Source organism: Argiope bruennichi, chromosome 5 (assembly GCF_947563725.1).
Source record: "Argiope bruennichi chromosome 5, qqArgBrue1.1, whole genome shotgun sequence".
Classification (NCBI taxonomy): domain Eukaryota; kingdom Metazoa; phylum Arthropoda; class Arachnida; order Araneae; family Araneidae; genus Argiope; species Argiope bruennichi.
In genome coordinates, this window is record NC_079155.1 from 62313200 (window position 1) to 62332842 (window position 19643).

Here is a 19643-nt window from a genome sequence, read left to right on the forward strand (position 1 = left end):
TATACAGAAGCTATTATCTAAATAAGCATATTAACTAAATGTGGAAAAATGAAACATAAACCATTTTCGTTAGTCCAAGCAATAATTTATGAATATTTACAGTGAAAATACAAGAAAACAATTAGGAAATTTCCATAGAAAGTAATAAATCTTATAAAACTGAAACAATTTACAAAACTGAATTTTAAATTCCTTATTTATCCTAATTACTATTTATAGATAGTATGACCTTGAGCAAACTTTTTTTGTCCTAAATTATATTAAGCTGTTCTGCTATTTGGTACACAATTCTTTTATCAAAGGAAACGGAAATGATTGTTATTTCTTGCGAATATGGCAAGAAAATGCACGCGATATCGTATGTTTACTTAATTTGATCCGAGGTGCTGCAAGGCCAAATCCTAGGTGCTACATGCTAGTCACTAAAGTAAACTATATATAAAGAAAAAAGAAAAACATCTTTTTTTTCAGAAGTATATAATTTATTTTCGTGATTCTTGACTGGTAAATTTACAGAAATGGAATAAATGATATATGTTTATTCAATATTTAGAAAGTTCTCTTGAATTTTATATCACAGAAAATTTTTCTTCCAAACGTTCTGCAATCTTTTTTGATGAATATTCATATATGAACCCTATACTCTTTTCTTCAAGCATACGTCATAGGAATTGGGTCCTAATCCAATGCCCAGCTGTCCATCAAAATCAGGTTTTGTTCCTTCGGGTAAAGAAATGTGGAACTTTTGAAGAAGCGAAGTGAAGTACAAGAAAACTTCAGTCTTAGCATAAGATTCACCAGGACACGATCGTTTACCTAAAAGAAAAAAAAAAAATGGAAAGTTTATTTCACAGGTTTATTCTCTATATATTAAAAATAATATTTATAAGTAAAATTTGAAAATGGATATATAAAATTTTAAATCTAAAACCCTTCTTCAGGAAGAATTGCTTAAAATATACTTGCTTGGTTTAAATTTAGATATTTTTTGTATCTATTCAAGCCCATTGAATATTGAGTATATTTTTGAGTTGTGATTGAATAATAAGAAGGGTTTTTCTTCAATCTTTTACGGCTAAACTATCAATATTTGTGTACAAAGTAATCGCCGTTTGCCCTCATAGACAAAAGGTATCAAATCCGTGTATATATATATATATATATATATATATATATATATATATATATATATATATAGGATAGTCACAAAAACACTTTATCATTATTTAAACCGATTGCCAATCAAAAGTAAATTTCAAATATTGTTATTTGAAAGTATGCTCTAATGATTGTGATAATTTAGAATAATAGAATTCTCACGATCATTGTTATGGCTAAAAAAAAATCAAAATCAAAATTTTCGAATGGTAACTATCTTTTTTTTCTTGTTTAGTTTAGTTATATTAACGCCCCCATTGTAAAGCAACACTAGGGCTATTTTGGGACGGACCTCGAAATTTTGAACCGTGGTCAGATGACGAGGACGACACCGGAGCTGGCACTCCCCCTCTCCACACCACACCAGCGGAAGGACGTTTGGCATGACGGATTTAACGTGCAACAGACCCCCTTACACGACGGTTCTTCGGTGGAATCGGGTCTCGAACCTGAAACCCTACGGTTCACAAGCCGAGACCTTACCACGAGGCCACCGCGGCTTTATCTTTTTTTCTTGGGCAAATTGATCAATGTATTGAAAAACTATAAATATGAAGCGATATACATATGTTGAAAATTGCTGGTGTAAAACATTTGCAAAGATTATAAACTACAAATAGCATCACAGAGAGGAGATGAGTTGACACATTTTGTATAATTCAAAAGGAAGACAAAGAAGCATAAATTACAGGAAACCATGTGCAAAGCATAGCTAGTGGGAGACATTTAATAAACAAGGTGCAAAAATTGTTTCTTTATTGAGGTGTTCTAACGCGGCTATAAGATGACGCTTTCAAAGGAAGAACAGAATGAACAGATACAAGGTGAACAGATAAAGCTGTTTTACTTTAACGAGGAAATACTGACGAGGCAGTACGATTTTACTGAAGTTGTTGCTGGTGTGTATAAAAAGATTATCTCAGGTTCATTCACTAATTTTAAGTAACAATCTTACCGATTGAAAACGGAATAAAGTACTCTGGTTTGATCACTTCGTTTCCATCTTTGGTCAAGAATCTTTCGGGTCGAAAAACGTCTACATCTTCTCCCCAGTACTTTGGATTGTGGTGAACAGACCACAGATTGGCCAAAACATACGAGTCTTTCGGAATAAAGAACCCGTTCAGTTCTGTGTCCCAAAGAGTGCTGAAAAGGAAAATTATATTAATACATCTCTGGTATGCAGTATCGGATTAATTCCTAAACCAACTTTATGAAACAAACGATATTCTAATCAACTGATAAAACAGATATTTAAAAATTTCATCTTTTTAGTGTACAATTTCTGAGATAGAATATGTAACAATATTTTCAAAAGCGCATACTACAATCCTATAACAGTCTCGTTTCTACCATCAGAGCTCAAAAATAGTTCCGAAACTTTTCTTAAACTAAGAATCAGGACTCGTTATGTATTTATCTAATTTAAATCGTAATTAATATTCTAATTTTTATCTTAAATTATCCCAAGTTAACTTTATTTCAAAATGTTCACTTTTTTCCTGATCCAATTCTCACTTTTTATTTAAATATTTCTAATACGAACGTAACAAAATTGCTGATTCCTAAGTCAGGAACGAAGGGGTAAAATTCTTGAATACTTGCATATCTTTTTAAAAGATACGATTTCAATGTAACAAAGAAATCCCTATCAGAATCTGATTGTAAAATTAGTGGAAGCATTCAGGAAGTACTCTTCAAAACGAGAAGTTAAATCATTCAAGAATTCATTTTTCCTAATTCTGTTACTTAGGAGTTCCATACTTTTCCGTTTCAGTTTAGAGATCACCTTTATAAATCGAAATAATAAATTTCATACTATCTGAGGATATTGATAGGAATGATGGTTCTCCATCGCATCAGCTCCATGATGGTAGCTTCTGTGTAAGGCATTTTATTATGGACATCCCAAGAGGGAAACCTTTCGGTTCCAATCACGTTGTCGATCTCCTGCTGTACCTTCTTCTGTACATCTTGGTGTACAGCCATCGTAAGGACGAGCCAATCCACTGTCAGACGAACGGTTTCACTGCCTGCACCAAAGAATGTGCCTATCATGTCTTGGAGGACTTCCTCTAGATTCAGAACGAAATGACAATGAATGCAGAGCACGGGGATAAGCAAAATAATTACACATAAAGATATTTATAATATAGTAACGGACGTTTGACAGCTAGTAGTTTCTATATACTTTTATGCAGCTTGAATTTCCTCATATTTTTAGAGCTGAAATCTCGATAAAGTCCAGATTTTTCACTCATTTCTTCATGTTCTGAAGGTCTGAAAATTCTTATAATTGTGTGTTGGCAATGGTAATTCAACTAGTCTGCATTATATTTACATTTAATGTCTCACTTTTACCGGGTCTATCGTCAACTTAGATTCAAAACTCTAAACGGGAAAGAATTTGCATGAACACACACAAAAAAGGGAAAATGCGATGTAGGATTCACTACAACCATAGCAATAAATTTTGAAAATGATATTTTTCTGTTTAATCCAAAATAATGTTTTGTTTGTTTATTTGTTGTGCTTTTATTCATTAGGGTTATGCTGTTAAATATGAATACCCTTGGGAAAAATTTTAAAATTTCGCCCTCTAAAATGCCTTACAATTGTTCAAAACAATAAAATATAATTTAATTTAAAAATTGATCAATTTAATATATAAATTTCATTTAAAAATGGATCCATTTATATGGTGATGTAATAGTATAAAATAGTCATTTTATGCTAGTGAAATGCACGTTGCTTTATTCTGTGTTTCACCTTTTAAAAAAAAGATATCCTTTACCTTGAATTGATTAAATCAGAGAGATCTTATTCCTCCAATACTTTTTTTCTCTTTCAAACTTTGCTATTTACTTCCTAAGAATTAAAATATCATTGCACGACCATTAACAGACACTTTTTTTTTTTTTTGTACTTTTCCGTTAGCCGAGCTCAAATGTCGCCAATTGTGAACCAAACGCGAATTTGGCGGAACTCCACATTATTTGGCGATTTTTCGCTTGCGTTCGGCTAACGAATTGTGAACCAACGCAAATTTGGCGTAAGAAATTTGGCGGAATTCTACATTATTTGGCGATTTTTCACTTGCGCCCGGCTAACAGAAAAGTACCCTTTTTTTTCAATAAATGGGCTGTTGTTATTCAATCCATACATTGTTTAAAAAAAGAAACTCCAATGAAATACTTCTTATAGCATTAAATATAATAATAATTTTTATTGTTTTAGACTAGTCCAACATGCTTGACATGCATCCTATAACAGTTTGAATTGATCATATCCAGAAAAATTATTTTCCTTCAACAATTTCTTTTTTTTTTCCCTCTCTTTCAGACCGTTGTTTACTAACTGAGGATGCAATTTTTACTCAAGATCATAAATAAATGGTTTCTTTTAATAAATGAGCAAACCTTTAAGTTTCTTTGTTATTCACTGTATGAATTCTTTTTTAACAAACTAAAATGGAAATTTAGAGAGTATTGTAATTATCATTGTTTTAAACTTACTGCAAAATGCTGGATCATTCCGTTTCTTTATTTCCATTAAATAGCCATCGATATAATCTCGGGGATTATTTGGATCCAATGTCTTCTCGTGCTCAGAGATTTCCTTCCTGCAAAATATAATGATAGCTTATGTCTTAAAAATTACTGTATGTCCAAAGAAATGTGAAACAGAGAATAATATACTAAATGAATATCTTTATAGCCCCTTCTTTTTATTCCATTTTGCTAGTTTATGTGGTGAGTCGATTTTTTTCGTTAAGAAAATTTTGATGTCTGGCAAGATCGGTAAACTAGATTCATGGATTTTGGGATAAGTTACTTTCAAGAACAGTTTGTCGAGTCGACAAAATTGGATTTCATTTATACCAAGTTGAAGTAACAAACGACAAGGTTCGCTGATTTGATTATTTTTTTTTTTTAATTTAACGCTTGAAGCTCTCTTGATGTCGCTGTTTTATAATACTGCGAAGTAAAAATAGAGATGTGTTTATGAATCTATTAATTTTTGGATCATTTAACTGAATATAGCTAAGATAATTTAGTTCTACAGCAGGCTTCAAGGTACAGTTCTAGGGACGGGTACCATTTGGCGACTTTCCGACAAATTTTTCTCGCCAAGCCCCGCGGACGCTGTCTTCAGAATTTTATTCAGAATTTTATCTTCAGAAATCTTCAGAATTTTATTTCTCAATATTATGACTATTTTCAAGAGAAGCTGGTGACTTTATCTTTAAAGTTTGGCGCCAAATTTAGTGGTACCCGTCCCTAGGATTTAGCCGGCTTCTAGACAAAACTTTAAACGAGGATTATTATGAATTAAAGCAATGTAATTAAGTGGTGCGATTGATGAAAATTTTTCTGGTACCTTTTCAATAATTACTACAATATAAAGTTTACAAATATCTATTTTGATGTGAATCTTTGATTTAAGGTGTCATTTAGTATTTGATATTTTGATTTTTAAATAAGATTACTTTGTATTTAATAAACAAAAGAGGCGGGATTTAATGGGAAGCGAAAAAAAAAATGACGCCTAAAAGGATATGAATTTTTTTAATAAGCAGTTGTTAATTATCCCTCGCTTAGTATAGTAACCAAAATTATAGCTCTCATAAAATAAATTTTCGAAAAATATTATAATTTATTAGTCAGTTTGTAAATATAAAAGCAATTCTTCAATTTTTGCAAAATTTTCAGCACCAGTATATAAAATAAGCTTTTGTGAATATTTATTATTAGCTCAAATTCAAAACAAAATAGTAAAAATATATTTAGATTAAATTAATGTTTAATTAAAATTATTAATTGCTTTCAAATCACATAAGTAAATACTGCATTTACAAAAAAAAAAAAAAAAAAAACATCATGATAAAAGCTGAACGATTTCTGAAGAAGATCAATTTTTGGATCATAGGTACCCAAAATTACAGGCGCCTCAATCTCAGGAGACACCCGAGCACAAGTCGAATCTGATTGGTTTATCAGATCAGTGAATTGAAAACCGCCAAATTCGTTTTTCGCCAATTTTACAGTAACCAATTTTTATCTGTGAAGAGGAAAGCATTGTTCCTCATTGCAAGGATAAGCAATAAACATGGAATTCAAATGTGCGTTATGCGGCGCTTAATTTTATAAAAAACGCAGTTATTTTAAACGCATTTTATAAAAAAGCAGTTCATAATATTTTCTTTCCAAATACAGAAATAAGAGCTTCTCCCTGTGAAGTTACTGCCTTAAGTTCCGAAACATATATTAAAATGGATCCAGTGAGAGTTTTGTAGATCTGTTCATTTCATTTTTATTGAAAGGCAACATTTATAAACCTATATAATAACAGTTCATAATATTTTCTTTTCAAATATAGAAATAAGAGCACACTTAGAAACATGTAGCAGACCATGATTTCTTCTATATCAGCTTTATTATAGAACAGATGTGAGTGTAAAATTTTAATCAACTGAATTGCAAAACAAAATACTACAGTACTGATATCTATTCCCAAATTAATTTCTCCAAAGTACGCATCTAATTGCCAAAAGAAAAGATAAATAGCCAACAGAAGATTTCCCATGACGTATAGTTTGAAGTCATGTGATCTGATAAACCAATCAGATACGACTTGTGCTCGGGTGTCTCCTGAGATTGAGGCGCCTGTCCCAAAATTATGTTTCACATTCAGATGCAAAAATCAACTGAAAAGTAAATCTTGAAATATTGCATTATTAAATTGATGTATAATATTAAATTTTTTAAATACAAAAACAATAGATTTCATTAAAGTTAATGAGTTATTTATAGAACGCAGAATATACATTAATGTAATCTTCAAATTAATTGAAAACTGATTAGAATCAGCAAAGAAGAAAAAAAAAATTGATTGATGATTGATCTGTTTTGACTAAAGATTTATTTTGAAGTTTCATCTGGTTTATCATAGTCAGTATCAATCTAGTTGAAAGCTGGAAGGAAAGCTGCGATATGCATCATATCTGCTTGTTGTTATCATGGATTATTTGACCTAATTATAATCCTAGTACATTGAAAATATTTGATGCATTTGAACAAAAATTAGTTTTAAACACTTTTAATCGTCATTCTGTAAAACGAAATAAATAGTCGAGCTAGAGATACTTTGTGAAAATTTCGTTGACTTTTTATAGCATTTTAAGTCAATCAAAAACATTTCTTACATAGGATTCAGTCCTAATGGGGCTTATAAACAATGTTATTTTCAAATACTTGAAAGATTTGAAAATAGTATTTAAAAAAAAAAAGATTGATCCTTTAAATGGAGAGAGTGAAAAAACCTTCAATTTTAAAAATTACATACTTTTATAGATTTGAATTTTATTTTTATATAAGCAGTTTAAGTGGCAATTATAAAAAAAAAAACAGAAATAACAAAATATTTAGCAATTATTTATCTTCAAGAGAATTAGTTTCAATATCTAGTCTATTTAAAAACTCAAATTAGATTTTTAAAAAAATAAAATTGTAAAAATTTTCCTAGTTTTTAACAAAATCTAATACAATGCTTTCCATGCTGCTGATTAACGAGTGAATCAATCAAATGAAAAATATCGGCAACACCAATCTGTAAGCGAATTTGAATACATGTAAACAAATTTTAGAAATAATGTTCAGAAATTGAAATGATAATGATTCAAATTTGAATGTATTCAATTTTTAGACTCTTGTATTGTAAACCAAATGAAAGCAAAGTGTGTCCCAAAACTAATGCAAGATTTAAAATTGCCACCATTCGTGCAGTAAAGTGTTGGCATCCCTATTAAAAACCCCATCAGCTAATAGTTTAGGGTTAGCAAAAATAGAGCGTTACACGATAGTACAACGTGTTAACGAAAGATTTGAATTAAATTAAAAACACAGATTTTTTTTATTTGTAATATATTTTTATTGAATCCCTAGCCGCCTTTGGCGACCAGCCGGTTCGCTAATCTTAATGCTCGTTCGCCAATCTAATTTTAATAATTAAATATTTTATGTAATTCCTACTTTAATAGCTTCTTCATTAAAATATTTTAAAACTTCAAATTTCAATTCACTCATAATATAATAAAGGCCTTTAGTCATAACGTAATCTGTATATCTCTAATTTTTTGTTAGCTCCCGTAGAATTTATGCTTTAAATTAAAGTGGAAATGATTTATCCGCAATTAATATAATAATATTTTTTACTGAAACAAAGCTTTTTTTTTTTTTTTTTTGTAATATGATTACTGAAAACAGAGTCACTGAGCATTTAAACCTTATGGGCTCTAAAGAATATCTTTCTTAAGTTATGTAATATCTCAAGAATTTGTCAACAAAATTTTTTCAGATTCATCATGAGCAGGTCTATTAATTAACAATGTTTAATTTTAAATTCATCAAACACTAAGAAAATAAACAGAGTCGTTTAAAATAATCGGTCGAAAACAGGTAAAAAAAAAATTACTTAAAAAACGATTAACTTAAACTAACATATATACAATTTAATTACAAAAGCATATAACTAACCTAAAAATAATTTAAATCCAGTCCGATAATAGTCCATAATAATTTAAATCCAGTCCGATTGAAAATAGATGTAAACAATCAGAACACAATGCGCAGGCGTGAATTTTCAACGCCTGTTACGGTAACGCAAATGCGTGAATTTTTCTACGCCAGTTGGGGTAACGCCATGCAGATTAGAAATTTTTAATTTCCTTTATTCTGTTTTATTTTAATTCAAAAGTACTTCAGAAGGAATCTGAAAGATTGATTAATTAACAACGTTTAATTTTAAATGCATCAAACATTAAGAAAATAAATAGAATCATTTGAAATAATCGGCCGAAAAATGTTTAGCCTAAGCCTCATTAGCGTGGGAAAAAAATGCTGAATCCTTACTCATTTTGCGGTGGGGAAATGAAGATTTTTTTGGAGGGAAAGTTAGTTTTTAATTAATAATTAAAATTTCAAAAAAGAGACCCCAGGTGCACATTCCCGACCTCCAAGGTATACACGTACCAAATTTGGTAGCTGTAGGTCAAGTGGTCTTTTCTGTAGAGCGCCAACACACACACACACACACACACACACACACTGAGCTTTATATAAGTATAGATAAAGTACAAGATTATGTATAGAATAACACATAGGGCATATTGCCTCCTCCACTTTGCTGGAACATTCACATGTTTTGTCGAAATTTCCATGACCATTTTTCACCTAATGTGGCTGAATTTCGTTGATGCAGCGTTGAATTTCCTACTTCATTTCACGCGTGCTGGTGGGCTTCTTGGCGTAGACGTTTCACTTACTTCAAATAACTCCATAAAAAGATTCCAGTGGTGTTAAATCACACGGTCTAGGACTTCAGTTCTCAAATTTTTGAACTGTGGCCGCCAGACTGTCATTATTTTTGAAATATTGCTCAGCAATGAAAACACGTTGTTCTATCCTATAACACTCCGTTTTTTACTAACCTTGAACAATCAGCTGTCAAATGATTTTTAATAGGGTTACAATACTTTACTGCTCGAATGGTGGCAAATTCAAATCTTGCGTTAATTTTGGATACACTTTATAAAATTTAATTACGCTATAAATACCATAAAAATGTCCAGGCCCGCCAACTGTTCTGTCTTTAGACAATTCCCTACTTCCTCAATTTAGTAATGTGGCTTTGTTAATTCTTCTTTAACACAATCGTTTGTAACTTTCTGCATTCTGTCAGGCTGAATTAATGCACTTAGTAGAATAGTTTCTTAGCGTACAGCATTTTCCCAAATTTGAAAGCAGATTAGATGAATCAAGATTTAGAAACACCTATCAGGTAATCACAAATTAATTTCTTATAGATTCGAAATAGGAAGTGTATCGGAAAAAAGACACTTACAAAGTGTATTCGTTCACATCTTTCGTTATCCTGGCTAGCTTCCCTTCAGATCCCAGCTTGAAGAACTTCACCAATCTTGCGAGCCAAGGGAAGAAGAGTTGCCAAGACACTTGTCCGGCAGCAGCGGCTCCCTCGATTAGGGCTTTGTCCAACATCATTCGGACAGGGTCATCATATTTCAATCTTTTCCCGTACATTAGGGAAGCGATGTTGTTGGACATACTAGGAGACAACACAGGCCGCAGTTGCATGGGTTGACCATTGTATTTGGCAAGGTGATCAAGCAGGTCGCGGATCTCTTCCTAAAATCAATGGGAAAAAAAAGCTTTTTTATTAATCTATGAGAATTTTTACATCGCAGATTGTAATATTTCTTGATATTTTGTCCATTCGCACATGCTCAGATGTTTTTTCTCATTGTATCATGGACCTATTTTTATTCTTTTCAAAACGTGATTTTAAGTCCATTGGCATGTTGTTCGGTAATTAGATAGTAAGAGTTTATCTTGTTGTATCATAGACCTGAAGAGTTAGCGGATGATCTTCAACTTTATATAGCTAGGCACATTTTCTGAAGACATAAAAATGTGAAAGAAAAGGGGGGACGAAAAAATAAAGGAATCATGATAAATCTGATTGTTTTTCAAAATTCGGTGCATTTTTTCTCATCTTTAATTATAGGTACGTTTTCAATTGCTATAGCTAAGAAAGCTATAGCGATGACTCAAACAGCTAAGCTAAGAGAGCTTGATAGCTAATCGCCCGAAGAGCTAAATGCATCCAGGTTTGGCACACTTTGCTTAAAATCCGTTTCCTAACTTATTAAAGTAGACTCGCTTTTGGTTAATATTTTTTTAAATATATTAAGTTCTTTTAATCCATATAAACACACACTAAAGAATTAATTACTTATATTCATTTCAATTCCAACGATAAAAATTTGGGCTGCCTGCGAACGTATTTTTTTTTTTTTGCAACAGGGTTTTTTCCCCCCAAATTTGCATCAACATCTCATCACACATAATTCATTTAATACCATGAAATTCTTACGATATGTATAGTAAATCGTCAGTGCCAAGTTCATATTGTTCTTGATTTTTTTTTAGTTACAGAGCGATATTCTTGGCCAATTATCCATTTTCTCATTTTACGCCCAAATCCAAAGACTAAAAAAACTGAGCATAATTAACATTTCCCTCACTTCATTAATTAAATTTCCCATTTAGTCACTAGAGTATCAAAGCTAAATATATCTTAGAGGGATGGTGATGTCTTACTTTCATCATATCTTCCAGATTAGACTTTCCAAACCCAAGATCTTTCAGTATCTGAAGAGAAAACCTTCTTTGCTCTTTCCATGGAAGGCCATTAAATGCTCCAGTTTCTGTAAAAACAAAGAAAACATCTTCGAAACAAGTTTTCTGGTTTTCTTTAACTTTCTCGTCCATAAAATACGAAAAGAGGAAGAATTATCATCGTCAAAAAATCGAATTCAAAGTTTTGGCGAATCTCCACGTTTCAAACTTCGTTGAGTAGAAAAATATTGTTTTCTGTCGATAACTCAAAACCATTTTGAGCTCATTCCGATGAAATTTGGCATATGGTTTCTACTCTTAATTTTTAGATTTCTGTCAAGTTTCGAACAGACTTCTCATTTGAGAAATCATTATTTGAAACCTCATGTATAATGACTTAAATCCAAAGAATTTGCAATCAAAAGTATTCAGCCGACGGAATGTAGTTTATACTTCCCACTTTGAAAAATCCTCAACTTTGAAAGAAATGTTAAAAAATCATCGACGTTACTCTGAAACTATAATTAAAACCCTAGAAGGATTGCAACCACATTGAATCCATCCCCTCAAACTAAACCCAGATTAAAACCTATAATCCCCCCCACCCCCCAAAAAATGTAACTTCTTTCTTCAAGAACTAACGTAACCCTTTCTAGGGCCGGGGGAAGTATGCTTCCCACCAAATTTATCAATCTTCGTATGGATTTATATAGTTTGGCATAAGTTTTGACAGATTTTTAAAGAAAGACAGAAACTTAAATGCTTTAGTTCTTTATTTTACACAAAATGATGTGTCTTTATTTGATACTTAATTATTAATTAACAAATTAATAATTATCTTGAAATAACAAATTAATTAATTAATTAATCAAATTAAATTTATCTAATAAGTTAAATGAATCCCTTTTCTTATTCTAATTTCAAGCCTAAAAATATTTAACATAATATGACTAGAAAAAAATGGCCTTTTAAAGGGTTAAGTTATCCCCCAAGACCACTATCTTGTCTTCCAAAAGAATATATCACGATATGTCATGACATTGACTGTATTCGCTAGGGAATTAAGGCATATTTACAAAATTTTAATTTATGCTATTAAATCCAGTGGTTTCTGAAAATCTTTTTTAAAAGCTTCCCATATCAGAAATCTAAAAAGGTTATCAAAGCAACTTAAAAAACAATTTCAAAATTGTAAAAACTATCTTGAAATAAATTTTGAAATAAAAATGATCTCCAAATGCACCTTGCCAATTTTCTCCCTGAGTTTATACTAACAAAACATGCAGATAAAATATTTAATGTATTCAGCTTGCTATAGTTGCGTGAGGTGAACGAAACTTATAAAAACGTTATTGTCTTGATTCAATCATATTTTTTTGTAAATTTTTTATACGCATTTCGGACGTTTTTCGAAGCGCACTGTTTAAATTCTATAAATAATCATCAAATAAGCAAATGAAAGCATTATAGAAAATCAAAGAGTTTGAACTCTGAGAAATCTGGATATATCGTTACTTAGAATCGATACGAAATATTTCCAGAATTAAAACTACTTTCAATCAATAACAGAGTAAATATATATGCATCTAGATCAATAATCCGAGAATTAAAATAAAAAACTTCTATTATACCTAAGCTGTGGCTAACAAAGGAACCCGAGAATTAAGCAAAGAACATCAAAAACATATATTAAATTTTTACAGATCAGAAGTTCTGAATATAATTATGAAAAAAGTCAAATGATTTTCAAGCTTTTTTTGCAAGTCAAAAGGTTTTGCTATCACAAAATGTGTTCATTGTTTGAAAAATCTCTTTAATAATTAATCAATCAACTTAATTCATTAATCATTTCAAAATCATAAAATGCTTTAAAAAGAAAAAAACATTGAATTCGAAAAAATTAAAATAGGTAGCATCTTCCAACAATTTTCGCCATAAACTCACCTAGAGTTGCTTTTTTAAGATCAAATGGATTTTCTGGTGGTCTTCCCAAAAAAGCGTCTTGAGCAAAAGCATCTTTAATTGACTGGTAGTCGTCCAAAATAATGCAATATTGGCTTCCAAGTTGAAGACTAGAAACAGATTAAATAATTAAAAAAGATCTTAATTTTATATTACGAAATATATTTTAATAGGGTATTTAAACTTATAAATAATTGGAAATTAGATGTTAGTTGATATGCATACCTATGATGTCATGTGATTTGATTCCATTGTATTATAAGGTATTGATTCATACAAAATAGATGAAAATGTATTTTTGTTATCTATTTAGCGAAAATATATTTAAGAATAATGTAAAACTTATAAGCAAATAAAATTGGGAATTTTAAGCGGACAATGACTAAACATTTTTATATTATTCAATGGAAAAGAGCAGAATTCTGATTAAGTATTTTTTATTATGAACTAGCCGCCTTTTAAGACCAGCTGGTTCAACGGGATTAATGGTCGCTAAAACTTTTAAATAAATATTTTATTCAATTTGTTTTTAATGGCTTCTGCAATAAACTATTTTTAAGCTCCAATTTTTGATTGATGTATAATTCATTTTATTTGAGAAAACATTACATTGTTCTGTCCATTTTATTATGAATTATTTTATTTTCTGTCTCACCCCCCCCCCAAATTCTTTAAAAAATGAATATGTTCTGATATTTCTATTCTTTTTAACAATGTAACCTAATTTCTAACCTAAAACAATAAAAAAATTGGCATTTTCTTCTTGTTAATAGCACTTTCAATATTAGTTTACATCTTTTATAGATTCTTTTTAGAGTCAAGTAAATATATCGTTGGCTTTCCTGGTATTTGTTTTGTAAATAATGATTTATATGAAGAACAGAAGTTTAATTTCTATATTTTGTTCGTTTCATTATATTTTTTATATTAATCAATAGTAAGCCAGATTGAAAAAAAACCCTGCAACTTTAGTAAACAAAAATAAAAAAGAACCTACTGAAATTTAGTAGAGATTTTTAGACAACTTTTGTAATATTGGCATTCTTTCAGAATTATGTTTTTTATAATAGTTTGTCATGCATTTAATATTCGTCCAGAATTCATTCACGCCTTTGTATTTTTGTTGAAAAACAATCTTAAAATATTTTTTTAATTTATTAAAAGTAGGAAAAAATTACATTACACAAAAATTAGTATCATTGAAAAGATAATTTTTTGAATTGTGAAATAATCTGAAGATAATTTTGTGCTGTAATATTTTCAGAAATTATCGAGGAAAACCTCAACAATTTCTCTTTGTTTAATTAATTGAAAATTTAATTAAAATTTTTTTAAAAATCGCTCTGAGTTCCACATTTTTTAACCTTCGAAATTTATACTTGACAGTTTTGTAACTCTTCACATGGTCTACCCAGTAGAGCGCAAACAAACACAAACACGCAAATACACTATAATCTTTATTATAAGCAAAGATAATATAGGTAATATATAATATTTCATAGAATGTAATATTTCTCAGAATTATAGAATTCCTTCAGGTTTTTAAATACTCTTTCGGCATTAAGAATTTTAACATTAGAAATAAATTCTGAACTTAAATAAAACTACACAAAATAAAATTTTCTCTCTTTGGTAATAGCAAAACTAATTTAATTATTTGAATGAATTTTGTTGCAATAAATAGTTACAACTTCACATTTTTAATGGTAAATATTTTTCTGTTGTTATGTATTCCATGCATGTGCAAGTAGATGCTGATTTTGTTTAAAAAATGAAAAAACAAATTTTAACATTATTTAAAAAAGGAAATAAGTAAGTTCTACAAGACATGAGCTTCTACTAACATATGTAACATAATTTTACTGCAAAGAAAAGTAATTATCCTTATATTTTTATATATAATAATTATCTATGTTTTTGTTTTATTCTAAATTATTTTGTTGTAGAATTTATTGTAGAATTTCGTACAAAGTTACATCTTATTATAAACACTTTTCTAAATTATTTATCTTTCAGAATAAAACTTAGAAAATTGCTATAGTGCCTCCATTTTATTAATTACTAGTCACCTTTGAGAACAAGCTGGTTAGCCGATATTAATGGTTGCTAAAAGTTTCATTGAAATATTTTGTCATCTTCAGTAAAATAATTTTTAAGCTTCAAATTTTGGTAGATAGATCTCTTATTAATTTAGAAACCTTACACCTCTCCATTGTGCCATGCATTTCCTAATTTTTGATTTATATATATCCAGTTTATCCAGTTTTGTTACAGGAAATAACAGCAGTAATGCAACTATTTTGCGCTTTCATTATTTTTTGTATGAATACCAATAGTAATTTCGGTTAGGGAAAAAAAACGAAAAAATATGCGTAACTTTAAAATTGATTTTTAATAGTAACTTCGTAGTTCTTAGAGAATTCTTATATTTTGTATTGTAGTCCATGGTATATTTAATATTCTCCTGAAAATATATACTCATTTTTTTAAATTGATTAAAAACAGAAAATGTATGGTTAGTGTTGAAATAAATTGATAAAAATGATACAAAAATCATTTTTGTATTATAATATTTTCGGAAATTACCGCGAAAAAATGCCAAACATTTATTAATTTTCAGTTAATTGAAATTCTAATTAAAATTTTAATAAAATCACACCAGGGTGCATATTTCCACCTTCCACAGTATATACGTGCCAATCTTTTGACCAAATTATCAAACCTAGAAAGCGCCAACTCACTGGCACACACACACACATTCATTCTTAAAATAAGTAAAGATATATTTGAAATAGAATTCAAGGTTTCAACACCCTAAAAATCATCCGGCACTGATAGATAGCGCTATCTGTTGCAAAGAATAAATATATCCTTTTCTTAACATTTTTATAGATAACAATTGGACCTTTTTATCAGTTTTCATCAAAACATTTTTTATAGAATTTCATCAGCTGTAGAATTGCAGAGAAAATTTGTTTATATCATTTATATTTTTCTTTTGTTACTTCATTTTGAAAAAATAAGTAATTAATTAATTAGACAATTTACTTATTCTATTTTTCTCCTAAACTTGATAATTTTTAATTAAGTATTAATGGCCAAACGATTTGTAAATGATTTTTTTCCCTTTCTATTTTATGCTCTTATATAATAACTGAAGTGCTATACATACCAAACACATTGGTTCATTTTAACATAATTAAGATTTGTTAGATAGCTTTATATAAATTACTGATGTTTGCACTGCCTGAAATGTTCAGCATTTAAATATAGAGTTACATTTCTCTTTGAATTTTTTTCAAAAACAAATATTTTAAAAAAATTGATGTTCCAAAGTTCTGAATGCCTAAAAAGTAATTTTAATAACTTAGAAGGTTTTTTAATTATTTTATTTTAATCTAGAACTGTTCTATTATCTAGATTAGTTCATAAAGTCTCAGATAAATACAGAATCCCTTCTTGTGTCTATTTTAGCAAAATTTGTTCCAAAGTCTATTTAGCAACAGTTTTTTTAACAAAACCAATAAAAATCTGTACATCGGTAAAGATATCCAAAAAATAAAATTTAAAAAAATTAAAAAGGATTCAAATATGTGTTCTAAAGTATTTTAGCATAATAATATTTAAGCTTGTTTCTTTATTTTGTCTTCATCTGGTTTAATTGCTTCAGGAATTATATTTCATGTGTAATGATTTACACAATTTACGAAAAGAATGCGAGTTTGGAATTTAGTTAAAATGTAGTTTAAAGTATAAATTAGTAAAAACACTGAGAGGAAAACCTAATATTTAATGTTGCTTAATATTACAAGAGATATTAAAATAACAATTCTGTGAATTTGTTATATTTGATTATTTTTATAATAGCCAAAAGCGCAGCTATAAAATTGTGCTGAAAAGCAGTTTTTTAAAAATTATTAAGCTTAAAGAAAAATTGCTTAGAAATGGAACTGAGATCACTAAACATAATTTTTGATTTTTTAAAATGCCATAAAATTGATTTTTGATAGATAATATATTCTGATATAATTTTAAAAAATAATATTCAGATTAAAGAAAAATTTTAATTTTTTGAAAATAGAGTTAAAATTTTGAAAACCCTTTCTTGATAAGGACCTACTACCTGAAAAGAAATTATATGTCAAATTTTGTAGCACTAAGTCGAACTCTGCTTGACACAGTATTTTAATTTTTTTAATAAATTTTATTAGAAATTTTGTTGAAAGCATGTAAATTCAACGACTCTGTCATGTTCAAAAAGCATGCAAATCTTTTTCTCAGAAATATGAATTTCTCTTATTATAAATCTATAAAATTTTAAATGCTTTTTTATTGTATGTAATCCCTTTTCACCATCTCTATCTGATATGCGTTCGAATTGATGAATTATCACTTTATTTTTATCTTAATTGAAACTTTATGAAGTTCCATATAGTAATTTTACCAAAAACTGAAAATACTTAAAAAAAAATTTCTGTAATGTTGAGATAAATTTTAATTTAGTATTGAAAACTGCGGCAGATAATTGCAAAGAACTATTGTTCTGACAATATTAAATTTAATTTAATAAATAATAAGCTAATAAAATCTGAAAATGCATCTATATTTTTAGTACTTTTGGATATACTTGAATTTCATTATTAATTTTAATTCTAATTGGGCTGGAAATTTTCTCTTGAAAAGTATTTGTGAAATTTTATCATTTTAAAATTCGATGTTTTAAAAGTATATTTAAAAGTAAAGCTTTTTTTTTAATATTTTGACTTCAAAAAATAAGTTTCTTTGACTTAATGATTTCAATGTGATATCATTTCTTTGGATATCTTAATTTAATATGAATGTAATATTTGAATTAATCGGTAAATTTAAAATTTTATTGATTGAACTGTAATGTTATTGCTAATAAAGTGTCTGAAAAAGTTGCTCATGAAATCCTACTATGGGGAAGAATTGCTTTGGATTATATTGAGAATATTATTGAGAAATATTATATTATTTTTGCTATCGCAATTTACTTATAAAAATAGTTGAAGACTAAAACAAATGCAGCGCACTTATAATATTTTGCTGTACAGTAATATGTTATTAATAATTACCAATTAATTTTATCAGAATTCAAAATCTCAACACAATTTTGACTAAGAATTGTATAATAAAGAATCTAATGTCGCATGGATAAAGAAAAGAAAGTGACGTTTTCTCATTTCTAAAGCTATTGCTTTATCTTACATAAATATATTAATTTTATATTTAGATCTAAAATCAATTTACAACTAGGAATTACTTTGTTTTTCCAACGCTAATTATAACACAAAATTATTTAATGAAAGATAATAACAAATAATTTACCTAAACACGCCGCCATATTTTTTTCCAAACTTCTGAAGATCCAAATACGGTTTAGGGCTCATAAAAGGTATATAACCCACTAGGGGTAAACCATAAGGCCCTGGCAGAGTTTTGCTTTGTTTTCCAGAGAATAAGAAATACAGCAGAACGCATAAACTGCCAAGGAGGAAAGCTGTGATAAGTTCCATTTTGCTCTGTCAACCCTTTCACGTGGAATGTGCTTGTGTTTTCCACACACCCCGAGGTCTTTGTACATGATTAATAGATAAAATTTTATTAGATAAAGACTGCGTTATATTTGAAATGATTACGAAAGCTAGAGAATTGCGAAATTTATTTGCTTTGATAGATATTATATAAATCCTTCTCTTTTTTGTCACTATAAATCTGGAAAACAATACAAAGATAGAAAATAATAAAACAAAACGTTTGTTTATTTTGTGAAAACTGTACTTTTTTCCCCTTTTCCAGAAATTAAAAAAGAGAGAGAGAGAGAGAGATTTTAGTAAATTAGATATATTACTAACTGTCAAAAATTTCTTTTTTACTACTAATAAAGGAGATTGTATGTTACTTTTTTATAGCCCCGATTGTTTGCTCAGGAATTACAAAATTCGGAAAAAAATATATTTTGTATAATGGGAATGGGCACGTCGAAAATATTTTTTCTTGAAATTATAATTATAATTTTAATTAATTAAAAATCAAACTTAATTAATTAAATTAATTTTAAATTAATTATCTTGACTAAACTAAAAAGATAATCTCAATTAATTAAAAATTGAGATTTTGGATTTTTTTTCGAGATGACTGCTAAAAGTGTAACTACAAAAAAAAAAAATGAATTTAACATCATCCTCATGTTTAAAAAACTGACTTCTTAATAATATCAGTTCAAGTATTTTGAAATTTTTTTCAGAAGTTTTGTACTTTTTTCAATATATTTTTGTATAATATTCAGCAATACATTTAAATGTT

At 28.8% G+C, this 19643-nt stretch overlaps 1 protein-coding gene across 1 annotated transcript; it reads right to left on the reverse strand.

Moving 5' to 3' along the window:
- Nucleotides 1-471: 471 nt before the first annotated feature.
- LOC129968577 (cytochrome P450 18a1-like) lies at nucleotides 472-18900 on the reverse strand. The gene is made up of 8 exons (XM_056082602.1): nucleotides 18666-18900; nucleotides 13299-13426; nucleotides 11337-11443; nucleotides 10060-10361; nucleotides 4674-4780; nucleotides 2978-3233; nucleotides 2114-2304; nucleotides 472-816 (listed from the first exon to the last, which is right to left on the reverse strand). The coding sequence occupies exons 1-8, from the start codon at nucleotides 18851-18853 to the stop codon at nucleotides 638-640; spliced, it is 1458 nt and encodes a 485-aa protein (XP_055938577.1). The 5' UTR covers nucleotides 18854-18900; the 3' UTR covers nucleotides 472-637.
- Between the last annotated feature and the right edge of the window lie 743 nt (nucleotides 18901-19643).